Source organism: Lepidochelys kempii, chromosome 8 (assembly GCF_965140265.1).
Source record: "Lepidochelys kempii isolate rLepKem1 chromosome 8, rLepKem1.hap2, whole genome shotgun sequence".
Taxonomy (NCBI): Eukaryota; Metazoa; Chordata; order Testudines; family Cheloniidae; genus Lepidochelys; species Lepidochelys kempii.
Window position 1 is genome coordinate 9,839,724 of NC_133263.1, and position 19,374 is coordinate 9,859,097.

Here is a 19,374-nt window from a genome sequence, read left to right on the forward strand (position 1 = left end):
TGCCTTTTACATTTCTTGATAGGTCTTTAGTCCCTGTCTACACTAGGATTGTAGCTGTTGTGGTTTCAACTCATTTGTGGATGGGCCTTTACTAACTGGTCTTTGTTAACCAAATATTGAACAATATGGGCAGAATGAAATGCTCTTAGATACTTCACCAAACACCACTCTCTACCCATCAGTTGAGTTATTTTTATTTTTTTAATACATCACAGCATGCATATTCTTCCAGGATTCTGCGTGTGTGTGTGTTCTGTGGCGTACTCTCCACTGCAGCTACTACTATACAAAGTGTCTGTCTATTTACAGTTTGTTCTGGGCCGAAAGTTTGGCCGCAGATCTGAACCTGTTTGATCTGGAAATGAAGCTGGAATTGTGCTCAGACCAGGCTTCTTCACCAAATTTCCAACAGCCCCTTCTTTCCCTCCTGGAAGCACAGGTTTTTTTTTTTTGGTGGTGTTTGGATATATTTAGCTGCGCTGCCTTGTTTCAGCTATCAGAGGAGGGTGAAATTTAAGAACTGGAACAAGTGTCAAAATATTAGGAATTTCACTGCACATGTTGTGAGCATTTTCCATAGTTGTTTTCAAGTTTTGGAAGGAGGTGATGAAGGGATTTAAATCTGATTTTAAGCACCGAATTAGCATGTGATCCCAAAACATGTGTGAAGCTGATCTGCCTGATCTTTCGCGTATTACAAATAATAAATCCTTGTGTGTTGTTTTTACGAATAATGCCCAGCATGAATGCTGAAAGACTAATTACATTTTGTCTTCATTCCAATACCTAACGTAACAGAGGTGCGTGCTGGTCTGGGTGACCTGCTTCGCTTTGAGAATGTCATTGATCATCTAATGATGAAACAGAGGATTTATCAAAGTGTGCAGCCCTGTTCTCTTGACACACATGACCAAAGCTTGGGGAAATGTTTGTGCTCTGCATATATGCAGCATTGTGCATCTTTATCTGTCTTTCTGCATTATTACCTGCTAGAGCTCTTATCCCTGGTGCATCTTTTATTTATTTCTTTAGATACTGCAAACCTGATGCTTACATCACTAAGCCCCTGGCTTTGATGATTACTGAGAAGGCACGTTCTCTTTTCTATAGTTAATTGTACTCTCTCTGTGTAGGTCTTTGAAGCTGTTATATCTTGGATAAATTATGAGAAAGAGTCTCGCTTAGAACACATGGCTAAACTAATGGAGCATGTTCGTCTGCCCCTTTTGCCCAGAGATTATCTTGTACAGGTTAGTACATTTTAAAAAAAAATCCTCACATTAAAACTGAGTGTAGATCCTTAGCCTATGTACTTGATTGTTCGAGTGCTTCTGTTGTGGGTGGTTTGGCATTTATCTTAGTCGGTGGGCCGAAGACCAGAGTCAATACTTTACAGTGCGCCTTCAAACTGAGTGGGATCTAAAGATAATTCAAGGACTGAAAAATCTTTTTCTCCCTGAATGTGTTCTGTATTCTACTCAGCAGTGCAAAAGGCAGTGATGTGCACCCTAAAACTGCCACAAATGTGGAAATATGTATTTTTTTTTAAAAAGGCATCCACTTACCTGTTTTTATAGCTGGTTAAATTAAGGGCCTGATTCTGAAGTTGAGCCATGCACATGGGATTCCTGCATAATCCAGATGGACGCTTTTGGGAATATATATAGTTCAAGATCATACAGAATCCAAAAATGCTGTTCTATTAGGTGTCCCCTGGGTGGTGTTATGTTTGCACTTCAGAATATTTTTTCTTAGGTTTATATCTGCACTTCAAGCTGGGGACGTGATTCCCCGCTCAAGGAGACATAGCCATGGTAGCTCTGATGGAACTAACATGCTAAAAATAGTTTAGCCGTGGTGGAAGGGGCTAGCTGCCTCAAGTATGTACCTGTCCAACACCATAGGCACGTACATAGGCAGCTAGCACTTCCCACCTCTTGTCACCATGGCTATTCTCTATTTTTAGCATGCTACTTCAATCAGAGCTATTAAGCACTGGTGTTGGGCTGAATTTCCTGAAAGAAAAGATCAGCCTGCATGCTGTTGGACCGTCTCTGTACCAGGACTGGTGTATCTGTATAAATAAGTTAAACTTAGAATAGAGCCAGACTCTCCACCACTGATTTCTCCTTTACTGAGAAGCTGACCTGTAAGGCCCCAGAAGTCTGCTACTGCTTGGCAGAGAGGGAGGGCTGGTGTCAGAACAGGACACAGGTGTTGGGAGAAGGGGCAACAGTAATACAAGTTGTAGTTGCTATGTGTTAGGCTTTTGACCTAAAACCAGCTAAAGCCTCCCCACCCTCACTATCCCCCAAGCCTCCCTCTGTATACAGCTCAACTGTTTGGGCGTGATGTAAGTGATGGTCAGGGTGCAGGACTCCACTTTCCCCAGCCAGAAGCTGCACTATTGGTGTAAAATGCCAATCCTCATGTTTGACCTGGGTGCAAAGTGATTCCTGTCCCTTCAGGAAAATCCGTGCCTTTCTGCAGAAAGGATTTAGTTTCCAATATGAGGATGAAAGCAACCCTCATTGTTTGGATGCAGTTATGACTTCAGAACAGATAGACCTGCATAAATGGATCTTTAAAGATCTGGTAAGAAAGAGAGCAAACTTGGAAGTAAATATTGTGTGCCTTAGCAGGTCCTTACTGAAGACTCAGAATACTGCCTACTGATGTTGCAGCTATTCTATCTTTCTCACTGTGGTACTTTTACAAAAAAATCCCAATCTTTTCCCTATATTTTCTCTGAAAACTCCCTAGTGAAATACATCCATTCAAATAATCTTTATTGGCATTCCCAGACAGTTGAAGAAGAAGCTTTAATCAAGAATAACAACACGTGTAAAGACTTCCTTATTGAGGCCATGAAATATCACTTGCTTCCTCTGGATCAAAGGCAATTGATAAAGAATCCTAGAACAAAACCAAGGACTCCAGTTAGCCTGCCAAAGGTAAGATAAATTCTCTTCCAAAATAGAGAAACTTAGAAGGGAAAATGTAGGACTTTTTTTTATTGGCTTTGATATTGCGTCATTAGAGGCATCTTTCACCTTTGAATGGCTAGAGCTTGTTCTCTTACTAGATTTCATTTGATTGATTCCTAATTCTGTTGCGTTTCAGTGGCTCTGATAGGGCCTGACCCAAAGCCTGCTGAAGGCAGCCTGACAATAGCACACATTCTGGAAATTTCCCCATGCCAGGGGAATGCCCACCAGAGGATTTGTGGCTAGTCTCTGATCCTTTTTATGCTGCCTGAGCAGAACAGGGTCAAGAATCTGCCTCAGTCTCCTTAAAATTGGCTACTACCCTCCAGGCTTCTAGGATAACAAATATTCATCCTGTCTTCAGAAATAGCACGAGCATTTCTCCTGGGAAGTGCAGACAAGTGAGCTCAGTTTCAGTAGGACGGAAACTAGTTGAACTGACCATTTAAAAATAGGGTTAGACACTCACATGCGTAATGACAGCAGTAGCAGCATTTCCATTAGGTAGGCTAGCTGGTTTTTGGGTTTTTTTAGAAGAGCTATAAAACCACCTGCATTGGAGCATGAGCCAGTCGCTAACTGATGAGGGTTACTTCCTTTATGGGCAAGTAATTCCATAGTAGTCTAGTACAGGGGTTTACTGCACCCTCCTGCGGTACTCTCCTTAGTATCAGGGACATGATACTGGAGTAGATTGGTCTGATCCAATATGGCAGTTCCGATGTTCGAATTTCATAGAATCATAGAATCATAGAATATCAGGGTTGGAAGGGACCCCAGAAGGTCATCTAGTCCAACCCCCTGCTCGAAGCAGGACCAATTCCCAGTTAAATCATCCCAGCCAGGGCTTTGTCAAGCCTGACCTTAAAAACCTCTAAGGAAGGAGATTCTACCACCTCCCTAGGTAACGCATTCCAGTGTTTCACCACCCTCTTAGTGAAAAAGTTTTTCCTAATATCCAATCTAAACCTCCCCCACTGCAACTTGAGACCATTACTCCTCGTTCTGTCATCTGCTACCATTGAGAACAGTCTAGAGCCATCCTCTTTGGAACCCCCTTTCAGGTAGTTGAAAGCAGCTATCAAATCCCCCCTCATTCTTCTCTTCTGCAGGCTAAACAATCCCAGCTCCCTCAGCCTCTCCTCATAACTCATGTGTTCCAGACCCCTAATCATTTTTGTTGCCCTTCGCTGGACTCTCTCCAATTTATCCACATCCTTCTTGAAGTGTGGGGCCCAAAACTGCACACAGTACTCCAGATGAGGCCTCACCAATGTCGAATAGAGGGGAACGATCACGTCCCTCGATCTGCTCGCTATGCCCCTACTTATACATCCCAAAATGCCATTGGCCTTCTTGGCAACAAGGGCACACTGCTGACTCATATCCAGCTTCTCGTCCACTGTCACCCCTAGGTCCTTTTCTGCAGAACTGCTGCCTAGCCATTCGGTCCCTAGTCTGTAGCTGTGCATTGGGTTCTTCCGTCCTAAGTGCAGGACCCTGCACTTATCCTTATTGAACCTCATCAGATTCCTTTTGGCCCAATCTTCCAATTGGTCTAGGTCCTTCTGTATCCTATCCCTCCCCTCCAGCGTATCTACCACTCCTCCCAGTTTAGTATCATCCGCAAATTTGCTGAGAGTGCAATCCACACCATCCTCCAGATCATTTATGAAGATATTGAATAAAACCGGCCCCAGGACCGACCCTTGGGGCACTCCACTTGATACCGGCTGCCAACTAGACATGGAGCCATTGATCACTACCCGTTGAGCCCGACAATTTAGCCAGCTTTCTACCCACCTTATAGTGCATTCATCCAGCCCATACTTCCTTAACTTGCTGACAAGAATACTATGGGAGACCGTGTCAAAAGCTTTGCTAAAGTCAAGAAACAATACATCCACTGCTTTCCCTTCATCCACAGAACCAGTAATCTCATCATAAAAGGCGATTAGATTAGTCAGGCATGACCTTCCCTTGGTGAATCCATGCTGGCTGTTCCTGATCACTTTCCTCTCATGCAAGTGCTTCAGGATTGATTCTTTGAGGACCTGCTCCATGATTTTTCCATGAATTTCCCACTGTTTGGTTCTCAAAATATTTCATTCTGGACCACCAGCAGTGTTGTGGGGGCTACTGGTTGCCTCGGGACTACAGTTGAGAACCGCGGGTCCGTGGGGTAGGCAGGGGTTTACAGTGCTCAGAGGGTTGGCCTAGATTTCTGCTGAGTGAAGCAGCTTGGATATTGTGCGGTTGGAGAGGGCTATGGTGCTTTTAGCTCGCATTAGTTCATCTGCATGTTGGAGGCAGAGCCTGATACAGCAAAAAAAACTCCAACCAACCTTATCTGAAAACTGGCTCATGGCAGATTCTGAACAGCGACTGAAAATAGATGTGGCACAAGAAAAAATAACTCCGAGATACCCTATATTGATATGGGAGCTGTGCACTGCTCTACATCCATGTGCATTAGTGAGAAAAACGCTACCCCATCCCCAAAGCATACAGGCGGCTTGCACAGAAAACTGTCACTGAAATTATTAATGAGAATTTCAGGCTGTAAGATGTCAAATCACGTGCCTATTCCTCCAGTTATAAACAATAGGAAGCTAGATTTTGTGAGGCTTTGTACCAGTTTTATCTCAGGAGGTGGTATTCAAATGCTGATTTGCTGGATACTGTTAATTTGCAGTTCTGTAGTGCATGCATCGTATTTGCCTACATATTGTGGTTCTTAATAGGAATTAATCTACAGAATGTACCTTTGGGGTTGTCATGGTGAATGTGTCTTTGCCCTTTACGGACCGTGCGCTGGAATCATGGAACTGGAGAAACGAGAGGTGGAAAAGATTTGAGGTCAATGAGTTCAGAGGTTCTCAACATTTTCTATACCATGACCCCGAAGTATGAAAGAAAAACCTACTAGCCGGGTCCCCCAGCTCTGCCTTACATCTAGCTGAAAAGAAAGGGAGGGAGGTTCCTCCTGCTGGACCTTCCTCATTGAGAAGCTATATGGTCTTGTCTATTGCTCCTACCAATGTGGGATTGTTTCCTGCTGTATAATCTCCACTGCTTTGTCAACTCCTCATTTTAAATTTCTTAAGCTCCGTGGCTTTCCTCTCTTTTCCTTGGGAGGCTAGTCCACAATTAGTAGGTCACCCTTGTTAGGAAATGTTTCCTGATAACTTTTTTTACCTTGTCACCTCAATTTCATGCTATTGCTTCTACATTAAACAGTTATACAGAGGTCTCTTTCCCTGTTTTTTATGCCCTGTAAATACTTTTAGACTGTTATCTAATCATCCCATTCCACTCCAACCGTCTGGGACTTGAACTCAGGACCTTTACATACTAGGCTACATTGTTTTTTCTCAGAAACGAGATCGGGGTTTTATTTTCCACCCCGTCACGCTGTTGATCTGTTCCGAGGCTAATTATCTTGGTGCCAGCTCCTCAGCCTTCTAAAAATACGCTCGTCTTGTGTAATGCTCGCTCCTGCTGGCGTGCTGTGTTGTGATAAGAGGAGTGAATCTCATTCTCGATAGCTGTAGAGAATAAGAAGTAATGTCTTCGGAGCAGTGCACAAATCAAGCTGCTTTCTCAGTGAAGGAGCCAGCGACCGTTTCAAAAATCTGCTGGGGTTCCGTTGCAGCTTGGTTGCTATGGGCAGCCATCAACAGCTGAGCTCTCATCGGGAATGTTCCTGCGTTCCCAAACCAACAGTCACGGGCCAGAAATGTGTCGATTGGGGGCTTCAGAAAATGCACTGGGATTTGATTTTTTTTTTTTTCCTGTTGATCAAGATAAAGTTTACTGAGATCTAAGCAATTTAGACTTAAAATGCACTGGATTTGTTTCAGTGCACATGTTGCATCAGAGACCTCAGGAAGCTGCCAAGGACCCCCCTGTGCGATCCACAGCCAGACCTACTACTCCAGCAGTTCTCAAACTGTGGGTCGGGACCCCAAAGTGGGTCACGACCCCATTTTAGTGAGGTTGCCAGGGCTGGCTTAGACTTGCTGGGGCCCAGGGCCGAAGCTGAAGCCTGAGCCCCATTGCCTGGGGCCGAAACCTGAGGGCTTCAGCCCTGGGTGGCAGGGCTTAGGTTACAGGCCCCCTGCTGGGGCTGAAGTCCTGGGGCTTCAGTTCCCCACCCCCGCACAGGATGGTGAGACTTGGGCTTTGGCCCCCGATCCTGGGCCATGGTGCTCGGGCGGGCTCAGGCTTTGGTTCCCCCTCCTGGGGTCGTGTAGTAATTTTTGGTGTCAGAAGGGGATCACGGTGCAATGAAGTCTGAGAATCCCTGTAACACTCTAATCCCTTACACAGACATGGTGCTTTCTGGGGGAGTAGTTTCCATCATGGGTGGTGGTCCACCTGGAGTGCTTCACTTATTTATCAGCATCAGTATTTGTCAGCATAACTATGAAAACAGCAAATACGCGGTGGTCTGACCACTGAAATGACACTGAGGTCTTCTCCACTTAGACCACTGGCGCATTGTGCGGGTCTGTGGCGGGATGAGAAATGCTATGCTGATTTATGCGTTACACAGGTAAATGTGACAAGGCACATGGGCAATAAATAAATGGGGTGATGGGCTGCTGAATTAAGCAGGGCTTCCATGGCTGGGGGCTAAGTTACAAAACGGGGGATAAACTTAAAAGAAGAATCTTCAGAGGTCATTTGAGAAAATTCCCATAAGACAGTCCTGGGAGGCAGGATGTCTAGCCAGGAGTATGTCCGATTAGCCTTCAAATATGTATTTTCTCCCTTAAAGGCCAGTGATTTCCGTTGCCTTTCCTTGGCAGGGTGGGAATGGGGGATTTCCTTGAATCTCTGGGTCTCTTTAGAACTCTTCTGCTGCAGTGGGAAAGGTTTTGAGGGAGAGTCCATGGGGAAATCCCTATTGCATAAGAACATAAGAGCTGCCATACTGGGTCAGATCATGGTCCATCTTGCCTAGTATCCTGTCTTTGACAATAGGCCATATCAGAGCTTCAGAGGGAATGTACAGAACTGGGTAGTTATGGTGTGATCCAACCATCTTCCATTCCCAGCTTCTGATAGGCAAAGCTTCTGATAGGTTGCCCCAAGTATGGGCTTGAGTCGCTGACTATCTTGGCTAATAACCATTGATGGACCTATCCTCTATGAATTTAGTTCTTTTTTGAATCCAGTTATACTTTTGGCCTTCACAACATCCCCTGCCAATGAGTTTTACAGGTTTGTTGTGTGGAAAAAGTTCTTCCTCTTGTTTGTATTAAACCTGCTGCCTATTCATTTAATTGGGTGACCCCTGGTTAGTGTATTGTATGAAAAGGTAAATCGCACTTCTCTATTCATTTCCCCCCCACACACTATTCATCATTTTATAGACCTTTATGATATCCCCCTAGTTGTCTGTTCATTTTAGAAAAGAGACCTAATATTTAGTCTGTCCTCTTATGGAAGCTGTTCCATATCATTGGTCATCTTTGTTGCCCTTCTCTGAATGTGTTCCAGTTCCACTATATCCTTTTTGAGATGGGACGACCAGAATTGGACTTAGTATTCAAGGTGTGGGTGCACCATGGATTTATACAGTTGCAGTAAGATTTTTTTTTTTTTTTTTGGTTATACCTTTCCTAACAATATATTAGGAACTGTTAACCTTTTTGACTGCTGCTGTGCATTGAGCAGAACTGTCCATGGTGACTCCAACATCTTTCTTTCGTAACAGCTAGTTTAGAACTCATCATTATATATGGATAGTTGGGATTATGTTTTCCAACATGCATTACTTTGCCCTTATCAACGCTGAATTTCATCTACCATTTTGTTGCCCAGTCACCCAGTTTTGTGAAATCTCTCTAACTCCTCACAGTCTGCTTTGAATTTAATTATCTTGAATAGTTTTGTGTTGTCTGTAAACGTTGCCAGTTCTCTATTCATCTCCTTTCCAGATCATTAATAAATATGTTGAACAGCACAGGTCTTCATACAGATCCTTAGGGGACCCTGCTGTTCACCTCTGTCCATTGTGAAAACTGTCCATTTTTTTTGTTCATACCCTTTGTTTCTTATCTTTCAACCAGCTACTGATCCAGGAGAGGACCTTCCCTTTTATCCCATGGCTACCTAGTTTCCATAAGAGCCTTTGGTGAGGGACTTTGTCAAGGCTTTCTGAAAATCCAAGTACACTATCTTGACTTGATCACCCTTATTCCCATGCTCGTTGACTCTCTGAGAATGCAGACAGATTGGTGATGCATGACTTCCTTCTACAAAAGCCATGTTGACTCTTCCCCCACAAATTGTGTTTTCCTGTGTATCTGATCATTCTCTTCTTTTACTATAATTCTGCCAATTTGTCCAGCACTGACACTAGGCTCAGTGGCCTGTAATTGCCAGGATCCCCTCAGGGAGCCCTTTCTAAAAATTAGCATTACATTAGCTACCTTCCAGTCATCTGGTACAGAGGCTGATTTCAGTGATAGTTTTGCAATACTACTAACAGCACTGCACTGCACTGGGCAGCAGAGCATGGGGAGGAGGTGACCAGCCCTCTGTGAAGGAAGAAGTGGTTCGGGACTATTTAGAAAAACTGGACGTGCACAAGTCCATGGGGCCGGATGCGCTGCATCCGAGAGTGCTAAAGGAATTGGCGGATGTGATTGCAGAGCCATTGGCCGTTATCTTTGAAAACTCATGGCGATCGGGGGAAGTCCCGGAAGACTGGAAAAAGGCTAATGTAGTGCCCATCTTTAAAAAAGGGAAGAAGGAGGATCCTGGGAACTACAGGCTGGTCAGCCTCACCTCAGTCCCCGGAGAAATCATGGAGCAGGTCCTCAAAGAATCAATCCTGAAGCACTTACATGAGAGGAAAGTGATCAGGAACAGTCAGCATGGATTCACCAAGGGAAAGTCATGCCTGACTAATCTAATTGCCTTCTATGATGAGATAACTGGTTCTCTGGATGAAGGGAAAGCAGTGGACGTGTTATTCCTCGACTTTAGCAAAGCTTTTGACACGGTCTCCCACAGTATTCTTGTCAGCAAGTTAAAGAAGTATGGGCTGGATGGATGGACTATAAGGTGGGTAGAAAGTTGGCAAGATTGTCGGGCTCAACGGGTTGTGATCGATGGCTCCATGTCTACTTGGCAGCCAGTATCTAGCGGAGTGCCCCAAGGGTCAGTCCTGGAGCCGGTTTTGTTCAATATCTTCATTAATGATCTGGAGGATGCTGTGGATTGCACCCTCAGCAAGTTTGCAGATGACACTAAACTGGGAGGAGAGGTAAGGATAGGATCCAGAGGGACCTAGACAAATTAGAAGATTGGGCCAAAACAAATCTGATGAGGTTCAACAAGGACAAGTGCAGAGTCCTGCACTGAGGACAGAAGAATCCCATGCACCGCTACAGACTAGAGACCGAATGGCTCGGCAGCAGTTCTGCAGAGAAGGACCTAGGGGTGACAGTGGACGAGACACTGGATATGAGTCAACAGTGTGCCCTTGTTGCCAAGAAGGCCAATGGCATTTTGGGGTGTATAAGTAGGGGCATTGCCAGCAGATCGAGGGACGTGATAGTTCCCCTCTATTCGACATTGGTGAGGCCTCATCTGGAGTACTGTGTCCAGTTTTGGGCCCCACACTACAAGAAGGATGTGCATAAATTGGAGAGAGTCCAGCGAAGGGCAACAAAAATGATTAGGGGTCTGGAACACATGACTTATGAGGAGAGGCTGAGGGAACTGGGATTGTTAAGTCTGCAGAAGAGAAGAATGAGGGGGGATTTGATAGCTGCTTTCAACTACCTGAGAGGTGGTTCCAGAGAGGATGGTTCTAGACTATTCTCAGTGGTAGAAGAGGACAGGACAAGGAGTAATGGTCTCAAGTTGCAGTGGGGGAGGTTTAGGTTGGATATTAGGAAAAACTTTTTCACTAGGAGGGTGGTGAAACACTGGAATGTGTTACCTAGGGAGGTGGTGGAATCCCCTTCCTTAGAAGTTTTTAAGGTCAGGCTTGACAAAGCCCTGGCTGGGATGATTTAGTTGGGATTGGTCCTGCTCTGGGCAGGGGGTTGGACTAGATGGCCTCCTGAGGTCCCTTCCAACTCTGCTATTCTATGAACTGTGGTATTTAACCTATCGTGTGGGCATGGATCCCAGAGATCTAGTCCAACCAAAAGAGAGCACTTTTTCTCACCAGCTGTCCCATGAGAGCCATGCTGGTGCTTTGTGTCCTCTGCTGAGCAAGAGCCATCACTTGTGATTTGAAAACATAGGTATTGCATTAGAGTGAGGAAAAGGGCACAGCAACCCTATAGAGATTGACCATAGAGCAAGATTTCTTAAGGGGACATCTCATCTGCCAGAGAGGGAGAATTCAAAGAACTTTGGGCAGTCTTTGGGGCCGTTGAAGTTCTGCTGACCCAGCTGGGTTGCTTGGGGAATGATAATTGGTGGGATGGAGCACCCTGATGCAAGCCAAAAAACTGCTTGCAGACCAGCTTGGGTGAGAGGGAAATCTTTTAGCGTATATTGAGGTCAGCATAAGCACAAAAGCCTGCTTTGTTTTTAGGTTTCCCCCCTAAACAGTATGTAATAAGCTGTACTCCTGGGCGTATAGGTCCTCTAGGGACAGATTCTCAAAGGGCCCAACCCTTTTATGCCTTTAAAAATCACCCTCCTCCCCACATAGACAGCCCCCCAGCTGTCAATATAGCTCACTTCTACTAGGTTCTGGTAGTGGTTTTTATTTTGCAGGATGCAGCCTGCTGTGTAAACAGTCCTTGACCTAAGGGTTTCCCTTCTCTTGTTTTTCCTTCCCAGATAATGATTGTGGTTGGTGGGCAAGCGCCCAAAGCCATCCGGAGCGTGGAGTGTTACGATTTTGAGGAGGATCGGTGGGAGCAGATAGCTGAGCTTCCCTCCCGGAGATGCAGAGCAGGTAAATGGAACATGTCCAGTAGCCTCCATCACTTTCCCACTAAATACCTTAGGGGACAGAAGTGTATTCAGCCCCTCTCTGTTTCCAGCCGACAACAGCTCTGCCTCCCACCAAGATCCAGGAGAAAGCTTCTCTCCCTCAAATGGGCACAAAGCCAGCTCGCTCCCCACTACTTCCTCTATGCTATTCCTTCCATCTCCTCTGGCCTGGCTTCACAGTGGTAGCCAACTTTCCCTGTTGGCTTTCCAGTAAAGAGCTGGGAACAGAGATCATTCACTGGACTTGCAGTTTGAAAGAGAAGGGATTTTTCCTAGCAGAGGTGAGGTATGTGGAGTTGAAACTTGTTCCGCCTTGGAGATCTGACTGACCCTACCATCCAGCATCCAGAGGTGCTCTCCGGATCCATACTTTACTCCCCCTCTCTGAGGCACCTTGAAATTATCTGAGTCTCATACCCACCTTGGAATTGGCAAGCTTGCAGACCAGCTTGGGTGAGGCCTGGTTTAGTATTCTGTGTTATGTGCGTTATTTTCCCTACAATCTGTACGTTCTCTTATTCAGATCTGATGGTTGTACAGAGCAAGTAAATGCTAAACATTTGCAAATGTCCTATTCTTCCCTTCTCTGTTACAAATACCAACAGAGCCATCTGATGGTATCTCTTTTCCAAGCTACCTGTAGGTGCGGTTGGAACCTGTAGGTGCGGTTGGCTCTCTAAACCTAACTCGGAGTCTTAAGTCTCTCTCCCCTTCTAACAGGTGTGGTGTTTATGGCAGGCAACGTTTATGCTGTTGGAGGGTTTAACGGCTCTCTGAGAGTGCGAACTGTAGACGTGTATGACGGTGTGAAGGATCAGTGGACGTCAATTGCCAGCATGCAGGAACGACGGAGCACTTTGGGGGCGGCTGTGCTGAATGAACTCCTGTATGCTGTGGGCGGATTTGATGGAAGCACTGGTATGTTACTGCACAAAAGCCAGGCAGCCGAATGAAATGGATATTGTACTAGTTCTGTGTTTTCCAGGTCCCTCACAGGGAGTCCTTGAACGGCAAATTCCCTCACGGTAGAAAACAGCAGTTAGTTCCAACCAGTTGTCCGCACCTATGTTTTTAGCTTTGTGTTTTGATGTCTTGTGTTTATTTTTCTTTCCTCTAGAAAGTAAGAACTTATTCAACAAGAATCTGACGCTTTAAAAGGAAATGTTTTCATAGCAAACATATTTGGTTTTTGTAGGGATCTTGCTATTGCAAGGCAAGTGATTCACTAACATTCACTTTAAGTGACAATCCCCAGGAGCAGCAAAAATCCTGATTTGCTAGTAGATCTGGTTAGTGAAGATGGGATTGGGAACTATGGGGATATTTTAAAGTGCGTGTTTCAGAGGCATCTCACTGTTGGAAAGTGTCGGTATTATTATTGGGTTCTTTTTTGCCATGAAATAATAGTTACGTTCACTTTGCAGTTGTGCTTGAATGGCTCAAACTAGAACTGAGCAAATAGTTTGTTTCTAAAAACTCTGCGTCTTTCCTGAATGCATTAATTGTTCTGAAATTCTGCCCGCCGTGATCTCTGCAAACATTTCTTGAGCTGTAGTATGCTGGTGAGCTGTGAATATAAAATAACTGCATTTGAAATCTTCAACCGTTTTGGTTAGTTTGGTTTTGCCAGAGGTCATATGGTTTTGTTTTCTTTCCTGATTGGATTAGATTAAAACTTCTCTCTTAGAATCAGTTTTCTGGTGTAAAGACTCACAATTATCTTTCTGTAACTATTCTCTAGTATTCACTAAAAATTTCCTTTTTAGGAAAATTTTCTTTCCAGTAAACTGTTCACTTAGAACATACATGGAAAGTGATCACAAAATGCAGTCAGAGCAGCCTTATTTAAGAATTGGAATGAACATTAATACAAAAATGTTCTGAAGTATTTCGCCAGCTCTAGTTCAAACCCCAGATTGACCATTGTTTCATACTGTTTTAAATGGAGATTGGTGAAATGGGTTTGGATTAAACAAAAGCCTTCTCTGAACTTGTCAAGGTGAAATACTTGCTTGTCACTTCTCCCACACCCTTCCTTGTCCTTCTGTTTTGCACACTTCAGTGCTTCCAGGTTCTGCCCAGGACTGGAAGGGAAAGTGCTGAAGTTACTGCAGGAGACTGGTTTTGCTGTATTTCTAGCTGTATTTCTGAGACCCATTTGCTTCAGAAAGTTCAGATAAGCATCCAGATTTTGGGTGTTGATGCAAAACTAACTCTGCCCTTTCCGAAGGGCTTGCCTGCACAGGCGAGTTTTACCAGTTATACTGGCTTAGTTATTGTAATATAATTATATTGGTGGAACTCCCTGTGTGGACACTTATTCTGGAATAAGAGAGGCTTTTTAAACCCTTGCCGAAGTAACAAAAGCCAAACCAGAACAAAGCACTCTTTTATCAGAATAAGAATGCCCACCTGGCTGTTATCCCAGTGTAAGCATAGTGGTTTCAGTTCACACCTTAGCTTGTGCTGGTATAACTTTGTAATGTAGACAAGCTTGTGATGAGCAAACCTCAGAGGGCTTAAAGGGGCGGTTTCAAAATCTTTGCATTGGACTGATTTTAATGCTGCTTGAAAGGAGTGTCACTGTTGGACTATTCCAGCTGAAGAGCTCGGGATCTAGGCCCCAGATCCAGTCTCTTATTCCCAGCACATTAGAAGTGGCAGCAGCCTCAGGACAGGGAGTCATCTGGTAAGGCTCAATAGCAATCTTCCTGGCTGCAGAAGGAGCAGCATTGATGAGCTAGTACCAACCTGCTTTTCCTTGTCTAGCAGGAAAATGGCCACGCAGCTGCCATGGGAGTGGGGAGGGAATTGAGAACCTTGGGAAACTTTAGTCCAGGTCACGGTGGAGATGTGTCTCCAAGGGAGAGAACAGTACAATGCTAATCTATGTATCCTCTTTTTAACTAGGTCTGGCATCAGTAGAGGCCTATAGCTATAAAACCAATGAGTGGTTTTTTGTGGCTCCCATGAACACAAGAAGAAGCAGTGTTGGAGTTGGAGTTGTGGAAGGTAAGAATAATAGCAGCCATTTCAGTCACTGGAATATTACTATTTAAAACGGAAACACAAGTGGTTAAAGTCTGAGCTCCTGCAGCGAAGGAGCAGGAGCTGTTCTCCAAACATTCCCTGAGGTAACCTGCTGGCAGATGAGCACAAGAACAAGCCAGGCCAGTTTCTAAAAGCTGCATTCTAGATGTTTGTTGATTGGTAAAGATTTTTTTTTTAACGTGACTAAATTGCTGCAGCTTTGAATAGTCTCTTTGTTGTGCGGGAAAATTGTATGTTTTGCCATCCGCGCTACATGGCACAGGATCTTGATACTGATGCTGGGCCCAACAGCAGCTGGCCACCTCTCCTGCTTTGCGTGGGGCATTCTCATTTTTTTGGTGGGAGAATAACATTCTGAGACGTCTCTGGTCAGTGAAACAAGGCACTGTGAGGGTGTTCTGTTGTGGTCATCAGCAAGCGTTGTGATAGACAATGGCAACCGCAAGAGGAAGACCTTTAAAAATCTGCCCTCCAAAATGAAGGCTGAAGCACAGTTAAAATCCTGGCACCTTAGCTGGGTGGCACACTACCAACAAAATCATAAGATTCTGCAGTTGTTTGCATCGGACTCACATGTCGGGTTGCCCATTCTGTTTTGTGCGTAAATGGGGAATTTACAGTAACAAATTTCAGTACCATGTCAGCACAGGGATGGGGCAGGGAAGGATAAGGGGCAGTTACAATTGTTGAAACAGCCATCAGCATGAACATGTAAGTATGAAAGTCCTGAGGTCTGGTGCCAGATGGGTTAATTTCATTTTACCTTGCTTAGAATCCAGGGGAACAATCACTTTAGAATATGAATTTCTTTCCATTTTGTGGAACTTTGTGGCAGTGTTTTTATTATGTAGCCCTAATTGCAGCGGGTTGTAGCTGTCTCCCGTACAGTATGTAGTGATTGGTTGGTGGAGTTAGCCCCAGTATGTTACAAACTTGAGTTCCTGGGATTGCAAATGGGCTGGTTTGGCCAGTAAATGGGAATGGATTGGAAATTTTCTTTAAAAAAGGGAGGAGGAGAGGAACTGAAGTCCGTTTCTCTTTAAGGAGTGATAGAGCGGCTAAAATCTGCTTAACTGCTTGTGGAGTTTAATAATAATTTCCTTAATTATTGGCATATTCATATGCTTATGATGTGCTTAGTAAACAGTGATACCTATGAAAAGCCAAAATGGGTCATATTCAGTTCGAGTGCTTAACAGAGATTTAAGAAATGCTGTGGTAATTTTTCTTTTAAACAAGGCAAAACAAATGCACGTGTAGACCCGCTGGAGCAAAAATAGCCAAGTGTCTTGGAGCTGAACAGGTTTTAAATCAGCAGGAGCGAACAACAAATTTGATATACGGCTTAAGCCACGGTCCAGAGTTAAACAACACCCCCAGAGTTCTAGCCACAGAGACTGACTATGATGAAAATTGACCTGGTGCCTACAGTTACTGACCATATCTAATAGTTGATGCAAACCAACAAACGTTACCTTGGTAGAGCATAGTCGGCACCAAAATGTTTCCTGCTTTGATTTGTTGACCTAAAACACCAGTGAAGTTGACGTGATTGCACAAATAAGTGTATGAAATGTCTAAAGAGACAGTAACAGGGGAGTGCAATTACCCGTGTACGTATGGAAGTGTAAGAAACTGATCTTGCCAGTGAAGTGTGATGGGACTGACTTTGACTTCAGCCAATTTTCACCAGTAGGAAGAAAGGCAGCGTGTCGCCCAGGACCTGAGTGTAGGCAGGCTTATTAGCGTTCATATTAGGCGAGGTTCAGACTGGTGCATGGGCCCCCACCACACTTCAGTTGTGCTTAATTTGAGACTTAATTGGTACAAAGGGCTTTTCAGGGGCCCTCTGTAATGGGGTGAGCTCAATACCCTGTACTGTTGAGATTAAAACGAAGAGGAGAATTAAATGCTTTACATGGCAAATTGGAGAAAGTTGGCAAGGTTTATGGGAGGGTGTTGTTTTAAGTGAAATTAGACAGTATCTATTTATTGAAATGTACGGTACGCTAAACAAAAGGGCATGATCTCGCAAGCTCTCGGCACCTGTGGCGCACTCTTAAAAATACCCATAAATCCCCAGACTCCAGCCGTTTCCCACAGATGATACTACCGAGCAGCACTGAGAAAGATGTAATAATCCCCACTAACAGTCACTACCAGAGTCACTCTCTGGAAGGACATAGGTTTCCAGTGTTCCTTAGTATGAACCAGGATAGAAGGAACAAAAGACTGGTGCTGGTTCTGGTTCTTGTGAACCCCTCTCTGGCATGAGTTAGCAGTTACTCGTGTGCATGGTCACATAGTCAGTGGAGCTGTGTGTGTAAGGGTTCATGGTCGGGCCCCCGCTGTGTGTGGTAACACTGTGTGAAGGAAATTAGCCTGCATCCTCTTGGAGTTGTAAAGCCATCAGGGAAAGAAGATGGTGGAAAAGACCAGACATTGTAAAAACAGACAGCAGGAGGGTCACAGAGCAAAGGGGTGAGCGACCCATTTAAGGTCATGTTGGACCCTCACAGAACATAAGTACTGTAATCCCGTTCACCTCAGGAGGGTTTTGGGCAAAGACCGAGGGTAGAATTTAAGTATTATTTTGTTGACAATGGTGCTCCGGGATACAGCCTCGTTAGATGCCCGTCATTTTTTTTTTCCCGTTCGTTTGTTGGGGATACCAATCGTACGCATGGCTCCTGGCATGCATCAGCACAACACGAACAAGATGATGCTATACACTCAGTCCAAAGGAGCGGACAACCTTGAGCTGCAGTTACAACATCAGCTCACTTTCGACTGGCCAGGATTCTTCAAAATAGGGATTTAGTGTTTAACTGTAGCCAGTGCAGATGCCTGTTGCAGTGGAGTAAGTTATTCCATGTTTATCACTTTCATGGCATCTTAAATATTGCACTGTTTTCAAACCAGAAGGTGCTACTGAGGTGAATGTAATTTAACTCCTGTGTAAGACCACTGTGAGGTAAATATTAGCTCCATTTTACTAAAGCAGAGAAATTGGAATGTTGTTCCCAAGGCAACATAATTGGCCAAATTCATGGCTGAGATTGTGTCCTAAATGGGTGACGCTTCCACATAGTTCTGCCCCCTTTACAGTGCATGTTACGCTAACTTAGTCTCCCTCTGAATCAGTTAGATTCATGCCCACTTATCAATATATAGCTTGCAGTATATTGTTTTTACGCATCACCTCTGCATTTGGCTAAGTGAATATAAGGGCGTATACATCAGCATAATGCACGTAACAGACAGAAAATCTAGCAACTGAATGGGAGGGTATAAGGATGTGTAAGGTTAAAGCAGGTGAAAGCCTGCTTTAAATGGACACCTTCTCCTGGGTGTATCAGCTGCAGCAGTTTAGAGTCCCTTACACCTCATAAACTGGGTGTGAGTGGGTCTGAGGGTCTGATTGTGTTTTCATACTACCTCTGAATCTGGTGCAGTGAATCACGTGGTAGAGCTGGATTAGAACTCTGGCTTTCCGGGATTCCAGCCTCCTGCATTTTCCTGTGGAGACAGTATTCGTGTTCGCCGCTTAAAAACGGGCACATCAATTGTAAATATGCTCTAACTTGTACAGTAGAGTGCCCCCTCCCCCCCACCCGGAAAGAGATACAGACTCACCCAGTGGCGCCCCAATCTCAATTGGATTTTTCGGCACTATGGTAGTCTACAAATGATTGATAATAATGTACCCTATTGTGATGATCAGATATTAAATGCACCCATTTCTCTCTGATTAGTCTGTGCCGTGTTTGTTGCAGGTAAGCTGTATGCTGTGGGAGGTTACGATGGAGCATCACGTCAGTGCCTTAGTACCGTAGAACAGTATAATCCAGCTACAAATGAATGGACCTACGTCGCTGATATGAGCACTCGGCGCAGCGGTGCAGGTATTGATTCTGAGACACCTGTAAATAAATAAATAAATCCTTTCCCCACTTCTCGGAAGCATTTAATTCACATATGTCCGGCTTTTATCCCCTGTCACTGCATGGTGAGGAAGTGAAGAAGTTGCGTTGTTGGGCTGCCAGTTCTGAGGAGTGAAGCTTTTTTCGTGTGGGTCGTGATCACATGGAAGCTTCCAACTGCTCCCTTGACTGTGTTAATCTCCCCCAAAATTAAAATTAATCTCTGCTTTGGACAGTGACTCTGAGAAATGGCATCATGTCTATTGTCTCTGAGTAGCTTCCATATCAAACTTGCCTTGTCCGTGCGGTAAAAAGACAGCTTTTCTAATTGCCAGCCCTGCAAACTCACCCTGGGACCAGAAAGCCAAGCTCTGACACACCGTCACTTGCACCTTCCACCACTTCATTTCTTGTCCTGTGGGCTTTCTCTTGATTTC

At 44.5% G+C, this 19,374-nt stretch overlaps 1 protein-coding gene across 8 annotated transcripts in view; it reads left to right on the forward strand.

Moving 5' to 3' along the window:
• The window catches only part of KLHL3 (kelch like family member 3), a 66,496-nt gene that overhangs the window by 41,401 nt on the left and 5,721 nt on the right, over nucleotides 1-19,374 (forward strand). For 7 of the 8 annotated variants that reach the window (XM_073355479.1, XM_073355480.1, XM_073355483.1 and 4 more), the window contains 6 exons: nucleotides 1,134-1,250; nucleotides 2,805-2,954; nucleotides 11,808-11,925; nucleotides 12,684-12,881; nucleotides 14,874-14,975; nucleotides 18,791-18,919. In XM_073355479.1, the coding sequence (XP_073211580.1) occupies nucleotides 1,134-1,250; nucleotides 2,805-2,954; nucleotides 11,808-11,925; nucleotides 12,684-12,881; nucleotides 14,874-14,975; nucleotides 18,791-18,919 (814 nt within the window). The remainder of the gene's footprint in view (nucleotides 1-1,133; nucleotides 1,251-2,804; nucleotides 2,955-11,807; nucleotides 11,926-12,683; nucleotides 12,882-14,873; nucleotides 14,976-18,790; nucleotides 18,920-19,374) is intronic. The other variant, XM_073355485.1, reaches the window with a different exon arrangement.